Consider the following 17207-nt stretch of genomic DNA (forward strand, 5'->3'; position numbering starts at 1 on the left):
TTCACATGTGGTGGAGACCGGGTGTGGTTGTGCCACGTCTTGCGTCAGTGCCTCTAACTCACTGATTATTGGAGCTACAGGTCTCAAAGTTTTTTATAAAATACCCAAGTGTGTTTACTACAGTTCACGAATTCAAAACCCTGTAAAAATACCACAAACTTCATATGTTATATCAAATACCTGGTTTCCCTTTTTTTTTTTACCTACCCCATTCACAGGGTTGGTTGTAACACATATTGGGGAGACAAGGGAAGCTATTAACACACATCGTGAGATATTCTTAACAATTTGGTATTTAGCTAGAAAAGAATAAACCAGAATAATGTCCGTCTTTCTCTTTGTGATCGACCATAACTCAAACACACTGTATTTAATTCAGCAGTGTGTTTGTGTCAGCCATGTTCAGCTAATTGTATTAGCATAATGGTTTGAAACTAGCAAGGGGGGAAATGCATTTTATTTTGCTCAATAAGCTATAATTTGATTCTGTGTGAATCATATGATTTTATCTGTTATGGTATTAGTGCCAGTGTTTAGCATTTAAAGACGAAAATGAATTTTCGTCTTCAAATCCTTTTTTCTACATAAAATCTACATCCACCTGTTTCCAGCCTTATGTGAGACCAAGGAGAAAACTGGTAAAAACTAAAATAACAACAGGGCCCAGATTTCATCACTGATTAATAAAATTGATGTCTCAACTCTGCTGACGTTAGAGCCATAGTGAAACTGAGGTTGGTTTTGTAGTTCTATCATTTGTCACATCTAGAGTGTCTAAATGTCACTACCTTGACCACTGCAAGGACAGCGGTGGGTTTATCTGTGTTTCATGGTTAGATAAGGACTCTATTTATCTTCGCTGGAATGCTACTAAATGTTTTTGGAGCAACACTTAATTCACACAGCAATTAGCATCAACACATTTATTAGTACAAAATGTGGAAGTGATGGTTAGAGACTGAGCTGCTTGCATCATTAGGGTGTTTAAAGTTAATTATTGACTTATATGGTATTTGTTTCAAGACTGTAGATGCCTGTGTTTGTGTGAGGTGAGAGTAACAGCCTGGAAATGATTGTAGGAGTTCAGTGCACACAAGATCTGGCTGGAAGCTGATCAACGCTGCTTCGATAAATTTATACGTTTGTAGTTATTCTATATGGTCACATGTGTTCGTTTTGTTTTTGTCGTTAGGCTGTTGAGAGATCTTACCTTTTGTTTCTTACAAATGGTGATAGGTTGTGGTTATGTCTTATCTAAAACTTTAGACTTAATGCTTTTATATGAGCTTTTATTGTGACATTAAAACACAGTGAAGTGAAAGGATTGGGTGCTCTCTGCCCTGCTGGCTTGTCTTTTTCCATTGTACATCCTGATTCTACGTCTTCACTGGGTAATTAAAGGGATATTATCCTGGCTACCCACTTCCCAGTAAAAACTTCCCAGTAAAAATAAAAAGTGATTGGTCAGAACCTGAATCCATTGCAAGTTTAAGTAATATGCTTTTCATGGCCTATTGTTGGCATCATTAAACATGGATTTGGGTAAGGCTGCACAGTATATCGCGAATATATCGTCATGGTAATATCAAAGTGCAATATTCATATCTCAAAGGACTGTTTAGAGAGCAATAATTGTTATATATAATAAATGCTAGTATATTCCAAGTGTTATGAACATTTATTTTTCATCCTAAAGTAATGTTTAGTTAGTTGAACAGTCTCACTGCAGTAGATGTTCACACCGGACACAAATGACATTGCTCAAAATGCTGAACGCCACAGGGTGATGAAAGACAGGAACAAAGAAAATGAGCATATTTAGCAACTGATATTATCATCGCAATATTTACCAATATTATCACCATTGCAGGATTTTCTAATATTGTGCGACATTAGACTTGGGTCATAATAAGGATCAAGACTGATCTGCAAGTATGTGACTCCTTATAGAACAAGCATTGATGCTCTGTTTTCTGATTACCTGATGTCTTTTGCAGGAATCTTCGCTACGCAAGCTAATCTGAAATGCATCCATCATAGGCCTCTTTCACGAAGCGGTTCCATCCAAAACCTGGAAGGACCCACCGCTCACTGAGCTGCAGGGTTGATTTAAAGAGTTACATATAAAATAAGTGTCAGAAGCCTCCCGAAGGGTTAAACACATCTGCAGCATATTTTGGTTTTGTTTTATTTTTTTTAAAAGTGTAAATGCCACTGAAGTAACTTTCCTTTGCTCAATTTTAGCAGTCTGCTTTTACACTCAGGCAAGTCAGATGTGACAAGAAATTATGTGTCACATGCATGGAGCATAGGTGGGTTCTGTGTGTTTTGGGCTTAAATCTCACAGCCAGCTGGCTGTGTAGACCATTTGTGATCACTTCATCATGCACTTGAACCAACTCTAGCTTACCTTTTCAAAAGTCACAGGGCTGTGATTGCCTTGCTTGACAAGTCAGGGTCATCTCTTTGGCAGGTTCACTTCAACACCCCTTGCCCTTGCTCAGTCCTTTAAAAAAGCCCACACAGATGGCAGAAATGTGTCTTGGTCTTCCTTTGACGCATTTTGTAAAAGGGTTTATTGTTGACCTATTCGTTTTCCGAGTTAGCCAGTTTTCTTCCTTTGGACAGCTGCAGTTCTGGAGATGTCAGAGCAGAGCTATCTGGTTATTAAAAACAAAGCCACTCAAATCCTCAAGGGTTTTCACTTCCTCCTCTTTTCAACACATTTTATGGACAAAATGTCCCTACCTTCTGCCTGGTATCATTCTAGATAATTAGTGAAATAGTTTTTAATTTCACCTGTTACTTGTCATTGTATTATATATGATAGGTGCAATGAATGGTTCAATACAGCAGAGCTAATTCTAATTTTAGTTTTGTTTTAAGGTGTCAACAGCTGCTGAGAAGATTTGGTGTTGGCCAAATATTGAATCACCATCAGTCTGTGCAATATTGCAATCATAAAGGACTGCATAAATGCGATAATTGGTCATCTACTTCAACTGCAAGACATGCATGCCAATAATATATTTGCCATTGTTTGCATCTCTACATCCCTTGATGCCAGGGGTTTAATGGTACACATATTCATACTAAAAATATCTGGTCCCGCCCTGTCGGATCGTTAAGTACCCTATGTGTTGAACTATGTTTGCAATCTATGTTTAACATTAACAAGTGACACGGTTAAAAATAAAAATAAGTGACACCAAAACAAGCCTGAGAGGACCCCCAGCTGTCCCCAAACTCTGCTGTTTGGGAGCATTAAGATTTCTCCTGCAGCTACAGTGAAGAAAACTTAATGTCAGCGTACACATCCTTCAACGACAATAAGCATGTAGCTTACTCTGCACTTAAATGAATTAACTTCCTAAGAAAAAAAAGAGGGAGCTGGAAAATGGTTAGTTGTAGCAGCCAATCAGCCCAAACTTGGTACATTCTATGAGATGCAAGTTGGAGGAGTCACCATAAATGAGAGCGAATTTTCCCCAACAGCTGCTCATGTTACATTCAGGTACATCTGAGACACAAGGGTCCCGATCTTCAAAAGGTTTGCGTGGACAAAATGCAGGTGCTAACTGGCATTCAAAAATGGCTGCCGTCACTTTGGCCAGAAGGAGGGATAGATAGAATGACAGATGACAGAGACGGAGAAACTTCAGTACACGTCTCAACAGATTTGGACTGTCAAAAATAAAAATAGATGATAATAGAGGGTTCTATGTAAGATGATCTACTGTAAGACAGACATAAAGCATCTCCTTGCAGAACATCTTCAAACTCAGCCTTCTGCATGGGCAATTACGCACTTGGGCGCCTGCGCAAATGAACAGCGAGGAGAGGCAGATGCTGCGATGAAACTTGCTGCTGTGAATAGCAACGAGAAAGGTTATCTAACTGTAACAGTCCAGAAAAGCAGGAGCAGAACCGAATAGAAGGAAGAAAAAAAAAATCAACAACACAATACGCCCACTTATTGCACGTGCAATTTTCTTTTTTTACAAGCAATTTAGCGCCCCCTATTTGGGATCTTTCAAGATCGGGAACCTAAGTTATCTAAATATTAAAACAACTCCAAAGTTAGTTAAGCATGGTTTATTCTCAGATATGGCCACAGTCTTATCTACAAATGTTTAAACATCAACAGTGACTATTTTAAAGTGGTTATACTGTTGTATGATCTATCCAGGCATTAGCTATGCCTGCTTATACTATTTTATTCATTTAAAAAAATCCAGCCCAATCTCCAGTGAGTTCTATACTCTTATTCAAGTTTTTGAAAACAAAAAAATCAAATTAAGTTTAGAAATTGATGAAGATTCTTAATTTACTGCTGACCAAAGTACAATAAACAAAAGATATATTTTTATTTATTTTTCTGTGCCGCAAAAATACCAAATTGTGACTTTAAAGCTAGATTACAAACCTAACCGTGATTTTGTGTACCTTTACACCTCTATTTAATGCTCACACTTAATATAGATTTTTTTACTGAGAGGAATGTGAACATCTTGATGATTTAAAAAAAAAAAGAGAGAGAAAGAAAGGTGAGGAAACTGAGGGTTAATCACAAGCAGTATTATCCCAATATTCAACAATAACAATGTCTGAATTTCATTTCATGTTGTGCAACCTGACCCTTCAGCTACTTAATGACCTGTTATCTTTACAGCTAAGTCCTTGTTCATTAAGGATTGTTTTCTTACCATCTTGATGCTGGTGTACTTCCTGTCTGTCGCTGCAGGCACTGGCTCAGGCTTTGAAACACTGGTTGTGTCTCACAGCAACCCTTACCTTGGTAAACAGAAAGACCATCAACCTATAAAAAATGTTTCGAGCGGCATGTTTTGGGGTCCGAGCTGAGTACACTCCGATTTGCCTTTTTTTATTTATTTTTTTATTCTCCAGCGTTTCTGGGACCCTATCCGGTCCTTTTGACCACTACATGTTTGCCTGCAATAATACTGGTGGAAAGATATAAGTTATTGGTTTGGATCAGAGTTAATAATTATCACCTCACTTGTCATAACACCTTCACAGTTTGAAAGATAAACATACACTGCACGCATAGGAACCTCAGCCCCCATTAACTGCCTATAAAATAACATTCTTTGGAAATACTTTAATTTGATGAAAGCTGTGACTACATTTTTACTTGGATTTTTTTGGGTTGAATATTTAGTTTTCATGAAATAACAGATTTAATCACCAGTTAGCAGAAGAGGTCATGTAGAGGATATATTGAGCTCTTCTGTTGTTTTTTGTTGTTATTGTTGCAGCACAAAATATTCTGTACAAACACCACTCTGTACTTCATAATTTATGTTTTGGGTTTTTCTTGATAACATAGGGTAATAACACTAATCCCACCCTAACCCCTAAACCTAATATGCGTTGTTATGACACAAATTTATAAAAATCTTTCAAAAATAAATAAAAACTTTACAGTTCTGATTAAGATGATTAAACCTTTAAGAGTAAAACAAATGTTTATGGAATTTGTGTTGGATGACTTCTGCAGGGACCCATTTGGGTCCCAAGGGCCCCGAAGTGTAAGGTTTTCTGGGAGGAACCCAAAAAATTAAAAAGAAGTCATCAAAAACAACATGAATGAAAGAGTTAGATTACCTCTTGAGTTCACTGTTCCTGCTTGTCATGTTGGCATCTGCAGCTGAAACAGGCCAATGCGCTGCATAGATCTGTTATTACAGCTGTTGTTTTCTGCTGAATCCAGCATTTAAACACTGCTGCATCATTAACATCAGCAGGTAGAGCTAATCTTGCTGGAAACGTGTTTTAATTAACATTTGGAGCACTGCTGGTACAGATCACAGGTCAGCTGGTCCAGCATGAGTAGGGTTTACAAACATGGCATGTTTTAAATACTGATGAATTAAACTTGTTGCCAGTGATGCTGAGATAAATGATGTTATTTGCTTAGATGCATTTGCGTGATTCTCAGATCACAACTGAGGGAGGATCAACAATTCACTATACAAATGTTTCAGTAAATTAATGACCTGGCTCTTAGCCGACTCTGTGCAACACCAAATAAGCCTTTTTATAGAACCATCACAGAAGGCAGTGAATCAGATATGGTTGAAGTTTAAACTGTAGATGCTATTGTAATATCAATAATGTCAACTGATTTTGTCAGAGATTGAATTAGTGCTTTAAGAGGGAGAAGAAAGATAAAACATGTTATTTAACATAAACAATAAATAAATTGCTTTATTATTGATCCAATTTTTGAAAATAGCAGTTTGAGAGGCAGATACTTGATCAGTGGGGAAAATGATTTTAGCAAAGCGGTAAATAACAAAGAAACAGCACACCATTACCGTGCCAGAACTATTTTGTGAAAATACAGTAATATGATTTTAAAAGAAATGTGTTAAATGGGTGTTAACAGGATTTAAAATAGTGCATGCTGTCAAAAAAATATGCAGGTCACAAAAAAGCAGTACTTATAGTCTGCACAAGGGGAGGGTTATGTACAGAAGGTGGTGCAAGATGAATATTCAGATACTTAGACTGTTGCAGGCAGGATGTCAAATATTTTGCTTGGAACCCTTAAAGTTTCATTTGTCAGGAAGTTGAAACACATTGCTGAGGGAAATAAGTTTTTTGTTTTTTTGTCCACAATGCGGAGAGATTATTATCTTTCCGCATTGTTTCACTTCTAAAGTGAGAGCAGTTTGAAGTCAGTGTTACAGGACCAGCTAGTACAGTTTAGTAAGCAAGATTTACTACTTTAGTTTTTAAGTATGGAAAAAAAAGATGAACTGGATATGTTTGACAGTTTATAGGAAGACCTTTCATTAGGTATTCACCCTGGCCTAAACCTTGTTCTTCTATCATCCATGTTAAGCCATGTGCTTTCAGAGACTTTTTTTTTGCTACTCTATGATTGCACTCAGCACTGCAATGGTAAATAAGTTCATGTTTGTAAGCTTTCTTGAGTATGGTTTGCACATGGTTGCTGCATTTGAAGAACATCCATCTCATCCCCTTTCTAGAAAAAAAAACTTCAATGGTTTTCTGTAGGCGCCTGAAACCTGTCCAAAAACTACCCATACAAAGGTATGCCCCTTGTGGGGAATATAGCAGTTTTGTCCTTTTAATATGACTTAGAGGGGTTTCTGTGGGCACACAGTGCATCCAGAAAGTTTTCACAGCACTACACGTATTCATATTGAATGACTTAGCTCCGTTCATCTTTGATTGAATTTCTAAAGAAACACACAAGAAATGACTGTGACATTATGATGCAGATCATAGAGTGTGATAGGTTGAACTGTTGCTGAAAGCACACCATGTCATTGTTTTAGCAGAGAACCTGCCAGTATTCATTTCCAGCTAGAGGATTTTAAATGGAAACTACAGATGTCTATAAACACTACCAGGAAACACCAGGAAAGTCCTTTGGTCCGCTTGTTTGGTCTGAACCAAAAGCGAACTTAATTTTTTTTCATTTGGTGCGGTTTGTTTTCACATTGTACTTTTTGTAAGTGAACTATTACTTGCAAACAAAGCCACGCGGGTGACGATCATTGTTCCCATTGGACAGAAATGAAGGGGGCGGGACAGAGCACAGACCCGGAAATTGAGGAAAACAGCTGTAGACGTGCTGCGTGCAGCTCCTCTGTTCTGCATATTTGTGTCGTTATTACAGCTGTAATATTATTGTGAGGGTGAAGAGCAGCTCATTCAACACAGACTGTGAGACGATCCATTTATAATTCTGGAACCCCGTCGGAGAATGCGTGCTGAACGCCGACGTTCTCTACGTTCAACAAGCCAGTAGCAGCATTACTTTTAATGTGACTGTAACACAGTACCGTTAATAGCAAGACAGCAGCACGCTTCACTGACACCTGGAGGCAGGGCTTTAGCCGTCAGTGGGTCCACAACTGGTACCATACCGGGTAGAGCGAAACCGAGTGGAGCCGCGCCGGCTAAAACGAGCCAGTGGAAAAGGGCCGCAGGTTCCTGAAAAGGTTCCCACAGTGGAGACTTGGCTTTTGTCTGTTTGTTATTTGGCAACTGTGTCTACTGTAGTTGTAGTCTCTCGGTTTAAATGTGTGAAATAGTTTAAAGATTATATGGAAGCTTAGAAATTTCTGCTGGAGTAGTTTTGGCTGCAGTTATATTTAATGCTCCTCTGTCTCTGTCTTTTACTCTAGCTGTTATTGATGTCCAGACCCTAGCCGTACTTCTTCTCATGATGGAATCAAAGAAGCGGAGCAAGCTGGACATTTTCCGGAAGAAAGTTCTGCCACATCTCCACCGGGGCAAGACAAATTCAAACGAACATGCCATCCAAGCCAATTCAATCATGGACAATCGAATGAGCACCTCTGTTCCAGACATACGGAACATGAGGCTGAAGTACAATCGCGTCGAATCCAGCAGGCAGCCCGATCTCTACAACTCTCCAAGCCACAACAGTGTCTCCTCACTGGTCGACAGGGAAGTAGGTGGGAGTGGCCTGCAAGTACCTGGTGCAGGAGCTAAAAAGAGTGAATACAGACGAAGCATGCCAGACTGCACACACTGGGCTTTCCCACAGGAGTCGGTCACTGGTTTCTGTGGAGAAGAGAGAAGCTCAATGGAGACGCAACAAAGATTTGTTTCAGGCATGGAGGCTGATGAGCTGGCCCTGCCAGAGATGAAAACTGTCTACAGCCCAGACATGCCAGCGGAAGACCATTCACCAGACAATACACAGGTATAGTAACTGCATTTTAATTAAAACCCATTGATATGAATCATTTCTTCAAAGATGAACAAGAATTTGTGTATTGGATGATAATGATTTAAACTTTTCCAGAACTGTTTCCAGAAAGCAGCGTTAGATCAGCTGATTAAAAACTGCTGCCATGTTCATTTTAACCATGTTAGTGCAGGCACTGTCACAGAGTCTTCCACCTCCTAATTAAAACTGTCATACTGTCAGTAACATCAACAGCTAAATAACAAAAAGGTGACATACCATTCGTAGCACTTAGTCACCATTCAGGGATCATATTCTATATGCACCATATAATTATTAAAAAGTTAATTTATAATAAATATATGGAAAGAGTCTGAACATTAAATTACATATAGACTGTATTTAAATGATAAATAACATTAAATGAAATATAGACTGTATTTAAATGATAAAAACATAAAATTAAATATAGACTGTATTTAAATGATAAAAACATAAAATTAAATATAGACTGTATTTAAATGATAAAAACATAAAATTAAATATAGACTGTATTTAAATGATAAAAACATAAAATTAAATATAGACTGTATTTAAATGATAAAAACATAAAATTAAATATAGACTGTATTTAAATGATAAAAACATAAAATTAAATATAGACTGTATTTAAATGATAAAAACATAAAATTAAATATAGACTGTATTTAAATGATAAAAACATAAAATTAAATATAGACTGTATTTAAATGATAAAAACATAAAATTAAATATAGACTGTATTTAAATGATAAAAACATAAAATTAAATATAGACTGTATTTAAATGATAAAAACATAAAATTAAATATAGACTGTATTTAAAGGTGAGCATGTTTAAAATAGAAGGTATAGAAAACAGTGAATATGCTGTTCAAATGAAGAACTATATGTACAGACGTTCAGGATGAGGGTAATAAGATACTTTAATAAAATAAGACTTTGTTATGTACATTGGTGTGGGGAAGGTGTCAGGTGTATTTGCATAAAAATGAAAAGGTTTAACTTGGATGAACTGGATAAACTGCGTCTGGTACAGGAGCTCCACCCAAAAGCAGCTCTGTGTAACCTGCGGTTTTGTGTCTGGTTCCGTTGCAACTTGATTTCCATTTGAACAGTTACAAGTGTCGTGCAAGTTTTCCTTTCACAAGAACTAGTTCCAAGTTTAATTTAAAAGATTAGGGGGAGAGTTTCATGTTCATAGTCTGCCTTCATAGATTGGGGGAAGGAACAAGAACAACATGTAACATGAAATAGACATACGCTTGTTCACACAATATCAGCTTTATTACCAGTAGAGCCATTTTGCATCCTCTTCCACTGAAGAAAAATAGCCTGTAGCCGCATTAGATAACACAGTTAATAAACTTTCACTTTTTTAAAAATTATTTGACCTGTTATTACAATAGAATTTCAAAAACAGAAGTGCACTCGCTAACAGTCACTTGTAAAAGTACCGTTGCCCTTTAAGGATTGCTTTGGTTTACTCACACCTCGGAACCCAGCAACGCCAGTGCAGCAGCAGTTGAAACATGCAGGGGTCTTTCAGGAGCCCAGAAGCTCAGTTTCTTTAATGCACACTCACTAAATACAAGAAACAGATAACAGTTGACAATGATTACCTTTAGGAGCCAGTTAAGCGTATGTTAATCAGCTTGTGGGTATATTACCAGGCCAAGTCTTGGCAGTTTATGTCAACTATAGATAAGGGTCATTAGGGTAGTTTATGTTGTAGGTAGGGGGGGTAAGTTTATTTTTTGATGCATCAAGATGCTAACATAGGCTATTCTGAATCAAATAGAAAATGTCAAAATTCTATTATATAATATTAATATATAAACTAGTTTTGAGGAATGGCAAGCATGGAACATAGAGGTCCATACAGGAGAAGCTCTTTGTTTGACCCAGAGGTAGAAGAAAAACAGCTGACACTACCTGCCACTGTCAACAGGTAAACGTATGACCACCAGTGTGTCTCTGAACGTTTCTCCGTTTGCCACAAACCTAAATTTATTTAATAAGAATTTTATGTGACAGGCCTAACTGTACAGGGGAGGGAAAGCCATACATGGGTTTCAAGTTATTTTATTAGGTTTGTACAAATTAAAATCAGCAAATCATCAAAAGTGTGAGAGACAATTGTATCGGACATGAGCACTAGGACGACTCACCACGCAGCTTAGCGGTGGCAATGTCACTACAATGATTACCACTGATAAAAGCTTTGGATTTCTCTACAGTTAAACCTTTTTAAAATCAAAAAATGTTTAGATTTTTCCTCTGCTTTTTCCTGAAGGATGCGACAAGAAAATTAAGTACAGGGTCCATTCCTGATTCCGCCCCATTACTCTGGATTAGTGATTGTCTCCTAACTAGTAAATGGGGTTGATCTCAGGATAAATCCAGCTGTTTTGTGAGACCCTCAGAGGTTTTAGAGAATATTAGTGATCAAAGAGTTTTCTTGAGCTTTCAAAAGCTGGCAGATCACTTATCAGTCCAATTCCTGAAAATGGGAATGGTGCAATAAAAATGCAAATCGACCAAGACATGGCCACCCACCGAATCTGACAGGCCAGGTAAGGGGAACATTAATCAGAGATTAACCCTGTTGGATAGAGAATCCCAGTAGTAAATGCCCACAGCTGACACAGATGACAATGCCCAAAAATGCTAATATGCAAAACAGAGAGTCGAAAGCAAAGATGGGACAGAGAGGAGGGGGACAAATGTGCATTTATTACAACTAATATCATCATTGTGCTATTTCTAATATACAGGTACATTTCAAAAAGTTGAAATATTGCGTTAAAGTGCAATATTTTTTGACAGTCATTTCAGAAAGTGAAACGCTAATTTTATAGAGATTCATTCCACATAGAGTAAAATATTTCAAGCTTTTATTTCTTATAATTTTGATTATTATGTCCTACAGCTAAAGAAAACCCAGAATTCAGTGTCTCAGAAAATTAGAATATCACAGACCATTAAAAAAAAATGTTTTAAGCACAAATATATACTTGGTTGGGCCTCCTTTTCCATGAATTGCTGCATCAATGCGCCGTGACATAGAGGCTATCAGCCTGTGGCACTGCGTAGGTGTATTGGAAGCTCAGATTGCTTTGCCGATCTTGTTCGCTGGTCTTCTGCGAGGAAACAACCCCGTTCCCTCCTTCAGCATTGCTTTTATGGTGCTTGATGCTTTCACCAGTCAGCCCCTTATTAGGCTTCTCAGTTATTGCACAACCTATTCAGCTCAGCTTCTTGATTATTGCTCAATACTTTAGTCATGGTCATTGTGACCTACTGATTCTGTTTCTCAGCCTTGGAGATGCCGATAATAGCCACGCTGGTCTGTAGTCGCATCCTCACTTCCTCCCGTTTGCCTTGAAAAGGTTCGCTGTCAGCATGCAGCTGCTCTCGTCACTCCTAGTCATCCTCCAGTTCTTTCCCTAATCTGCTCAGTTTTAAACTTTACACAGTATTACACATTTCATTCTTCAGCTTTCAGCATTTACTTTAAAACACAGTTACAAAACCATCACTTCATTCTTTTTATTCATGCTTCATAAATGATTAACGTATATTTCTTTCATATGTAACTGATTGAGAATGTCAAACCTTCATGTTTTTTACTCTAATTCTCAGTTCTTACCCACATTTCAATCATACATCTTTTAACTTGTTAATCAAAGATTACTAATTTCATTTAATACTTGTGAAAGAATGTAAAATCATCATACATCATTGGATACTTGTTGTTTATATTATGATAATATGTGGCTCCACACAGGCCTCTCCAGTCTCTCAGCTCCAGAATATGAGAACATGCTTGTTTCACTCCCTACTGCTTCAACTGTGTGTTTTAATAATTATTGCATGGATTACACATAAGGATATTTATTGTAACTTTTATGGAGTTAACTGTGAGCAGTTACTAAATGTTGCATGGATTACATGGAAAGATCTCACCTCATTTTGACAATAGCTGCCTTCAGGTCATCTGCCTTGTTGGGTCTGGTGTCTCTCATCGTCCTCTTGACAACAGCCCATAGGTTTTCTATGGGGTTCGGGTCAGAGGAGTTTGCTGGTCAGTCAAGAACAGGAACACCATGGTCATTGAACTAACTTTTTGTACCTTGGCGGTGTGGGTAGGTGCCAAGTCCTGCTGGAAAATAAAATAAGCATCTTCATACAGCCTGTCAGCAGGGGGAAGCCTGACGTGCTCTAAAATTACCTGGTAGATAGCTGCATTGACTGTGGATGCACCAGTGTACCATCTGGTGGTGTTTGTACCGAGTGTACCAACACCACCATGCTCCTGATGTTGCCTCTGGGTCAGGAGTGGCTTGACATGAGAAATGCGACATTTGTAGCCCATGTTTAAGTATTTCTCTGTGTGGTGGTTCTCAATGCACCGACTCCAACCTCAGTCCACTCCTTGTGAAGCTTACCCAAATTCTTGAATGGATTTTGCCTGACAATCCTCTCAAGCTGCGGTTCTCCCTGTTGCGTCTTTGTCCTACCACACTTCTTCCTTCCACTCAATTTTCTGTTAATATGCTTGGATACAGAACTCTGTGAACAACTTGATTCATCTGGAATGACCTTTTATGGCTTACCCTCCTTGTAAAGGGTGTCGATGACTCTTCTGGACATCTGTCCAGTCTTCCCCATGATTGTGTATCCTATGACTCAGCGCTAGAGACAATTTAAAGGATCAGGAAACCTTTACAGGTGTTTTGAGTTAATTGATTAGGGTGTGACACCATGAGTTTCCAATAATTAACTTTTTCACAGTGTTTTTCTAAGACACTGAATTTTGGGTTTTCTTTACCTGTAAGTATAATAATCAAAATTACAAGAAACAAATGCTTGGAATATATCACTCTGTGTGTAATGATTCTATGCAATATATCAGTTTTACTTTCAGAGATGACTGGCAAAAAGTATTGTACTTTTACGCAATATTCAAATTTTTTTTTTAGATGTACCTAGAAAGGACAACAATCTTACACTCCACAAATCTGCTCTTTATGGAAGAGTGGAAAGAAAAAAGACGTTCAAAAAAAGCCAAAAGCCGGTCCTTAAAGCAATACAGCAAACATTTAAAAAGAAGAAATTGAATTTACTGGCCTGCCTGCGAAATGAAATGTGTGCATCTCATCCTAAACACAGCATCCCCAGAGTGAAACTTGGTAATAGCAGCATCATGCTTTGGGGATGCTTTCCTTCAGCGGGAACAGTGAAGCTGGTAGTGTTGACGGAATAATGGATGGATGTAAATACAGGGCAAAGCTGGAGGAAAACTTGTTGGTTGGTTGAAACGGACAAGGGCACTAAAGCCTGAGCTAGAATGCAAAGATTTAAATATAACCATATTTATGAGTTGGAATTTATGAATGGTCTAAATAAAACCCAAACCTAAATCCACTTAAAGATTTGTGAAAAGACTACAAGACAAGACTATCAGATTGGATAAGGAGCATCTATTATCCATTCAATGTGACTGAGCTTAAGCTATTCTTTAAAGAATTTGCAAACATTTTGTCTCTTGACCTCCCAAAACATGTGAAGAAATAACCTAAAAGCCACAGTAATTGCATTGAGTACAAAGTATTGACTCAGGGAAGCTGAATGTATGTGCATGCCACCCTTTTACTTTCATTTATGAAAATTTTTGAAAACCATGAATCATTTTTCCTTCAATCCTGTAATACTTTCTGTCAGTTTATCACATAAAATACAAATGAAATACACAGATTTTGTGGATCTAATGTCACAAAATACGAAAAAGTTTGAGTATGAATACTTTGACAAGGCCGTATATCTACACGGATGTGTGTTTAACAACCGGACCATGTGATGTGCACACTGCAAGTAACAAGGGAATTATTGGCTACTCATTTCTGCATGAAGCAGCCAATGTGTGCCCCGAAATACTCTGTTTACAGCAGCCCACAATGTCTTAGTAGGAATCATTTTACTATTAACAGATTACGAGGAGTCAACAGTATTTTTTTCAGTACACTGTTGTTGTTCTTCCTCTTATTATCATTTATGTCTGTACAGGAAGTAAAGTTGTTAGAATTGTATTTTGCGAACAGAAGATGAGAAAATCCTCAGCCTGCCATGATTCTCTCTTTTCATTTAGCAGTTTTAGGGTTAGGTCTGTTTGTTGCCTGGGTCACAGGAATTTTTAATAACTGCTCAGAGGATTTGTGCCTACGGTAGAAATACCAACCCAGTAGCGCTTTAACTAACTCAATCCTTTATTGCCTATGACTCTATAGGCTTTCAGAAGAAACTTTCCTGTACTGTCATATGACTTTTAAGGGAGATTCTTTCTTTTATCTTTACAATATAAAAATCATGATCTCTACACTTTCCTACTAAAGAACGGAAACACGCAGAATGTAAGTGCAACTATGCTTTTCAGAAACTTAAGCTTTTTGGACATTTTCTGTTGTTTGATTAATAGAGATACATATTGTTTATTGTCTTTCTTTGAAAGATTTTGTAGAAAATATGATTTTTATTCATTTTTAAAGATGTAATTTTTGGTGTCTTGTAAGGCTTTTGTATTGCGTGGGATGTCAGTAGAGTGTATTGTTGTGCTGTGTTTCTGGGGGACTTGTTGCAAACTCAATGACAATAAATGATGAGGGTGATGATTCCAAGTTACCTTACTGTGGTTAGAAGATCTCACCTGTAATATTGCCTCTGACATTTAGAAATTCATGTTCAGACGGCTGTTTGTACTTTGGCTAATCGTATTTCAGCTTGTGTCGGACGTTATTGACCAGGTGAAGCTGTGTGACTGCTGCTCAAGGTTTTATTAACTGAAGCAGAGGATTGATGACAAATAATTTCTTCTGACTGAAGAATGTTTGGTGAAGACACAAACATTTTATTTGTTCCATTGAGAAGACTTATGAAACAATGCTTAAAGCAACCATTGTAGTGTATTTAGGAAATTCATTGGCAAAGACATTAAGTAGCCTTACAAAATCAAAGCGGGATGTGATACTAGCAGGGTTAGGGTTCGCTTTTCACAAGCTTATATTTCACAGAAACATGCTGTCTCTGGCCTCTTTTGACCATTTTAGCATTAATTCAAGTGATTCAATGAGATTTGTATTGAAAGATGTGGCCAATATTATAATTAAATGTAATTGTATTTAATTATAAAACAGGACATTTGGTCTTTGGTTTATATGTCAATACATGGCAAAAAATGCACGATTCATTGGGCAGAATGTTATGAAAGAAGACGGGCTTTAATTTCAACAAAACTGAAAGTACTGCAGAGGTATATAATCCAAAATAAATGGTAATAAAGAAAGAAAAGAACATAATACACAACAACAGTCCTAAACTTCAGCTAGGAGTGAAAGGTAAAGCACAAACTAAGACTAACTGGCGGCAACAAAGAAGAGGAGAGTTTACAGAATCTGATAGGAAGCAAAGATAAGGAGAGGGTCATTTCACAGGAACAAGAGAGCAAATAAAGCTGGGATTTTTCAGTCATTGCAGATTTAGTTACACAAAAAAATCTGCGACACAGAGGTTACCATGGATGTTTATCCTGTCATTTCTGCTGCAGAGCATGTAACAGTCAGAACTAGTTAATCCTGATTTATATTTTATGGTCCTGTAAGGAATCACCCTGATGAAGAATGTGTTTTTGTACAGTTTTCGATAACTAAATCCGATTTTATGTTGACGTGCACTCATATGTACTTAATGTTTACCTTTTGAGGTAGGAGGACAGTTTTGTTCTTAAATTATTTTTAGGATTTAAGTCACTGACTGTTACAGTTAAAGGTAATGAAGACAGTTCCTTCAATTAAGAACAAACCTAAACTCACTGATCCACAGCATACAATTCAAATTAAGTCTTTTTTTATGGTTGATGTTGAAGGACTGGTGACCTGTCCAGGGTGAACCCTGCCTGTCACCCGTAGACTGCTGGAGATAGGCACCAGCTCCCCGCGACCCACTATGGAAGAAGTGGGTATTGAAAATGGATGGATGTTGATAGCAGGCCTTGATGTCCTCCTTTTAAAATGTAGATTATCACATGTTATTCTACCTGAAGAGTCATGTCTTTTACAAACAGCATTTCTTTTTTGTGCAGATCTTGTTAAAATGTACTTTAGTGGAGCACATTCATCTGGGGCGTGGAAAAGAATATAAAATTGTTCAGATCAAAGGCCAGTTTCCCCACTGGTGGACCACCAGTGATTCCTCAAACATTCAGTCTGTTCACCATAGTTTATCAAGCTTTTTCTCACTCGTTATCGCAGCCTCATTTCAGTCATTACCTGTAATCCTCATCAGTTTTAAATGCTCATAAATTCTCATTATTTTTCACAACTCAACTTCTTGGCATTTAGGACGTTCTTGCTTAACTTAACCAGTCCGGACCCTGCATGGCTTACTATACCTTAATC

At 37.6% G+C, this 17207-nt stretch overlaps 1 protein-coding gene across 2 annotated transcripts in view; it reads left to right on the plus strand.

Annotated features, from left to right (window-relative positions):
* LOC124867351 (multiple C2 and transmembrane domain-containing protein 2-like) overlaps positions 1-17207 on the plus strand; it is a 60226-nt gene that overhangs the window by 1951 nt on the left and 41068 nt on the right. For both annotated transcript variants that reach the window (XM_047363756.1, XM_047363757.1), the window contains exon 2: positions 8187-8731. In XM_047363756.1, the coding sequence (XP_047219712.1) occupies positions 8225-8731 (507 nt within the window). In that variant the 5' untranslated portion in view covers positions 8187-8224. The remainder of the gene's footprint in view (positions 1-8186; positions 8732-17207) is intronic.

This window comes from Girardinichthys multiradiatus, chromosome 4 (genome assembly GCF_021462225.1).
Source record: "Girardinichthys multiradiatus isolate DD_20200921_A chromosome 4, DD_fGirMul_XY1, whole genome shotgun sequence".
Classification (NCBI taxonomy): Eukaryota; Metazoa; Chordata; class Actinopteri; order Cyprinodontiformes; family Goodeidae; genus Girardinichthys; species Girardinichthys multiradiatus.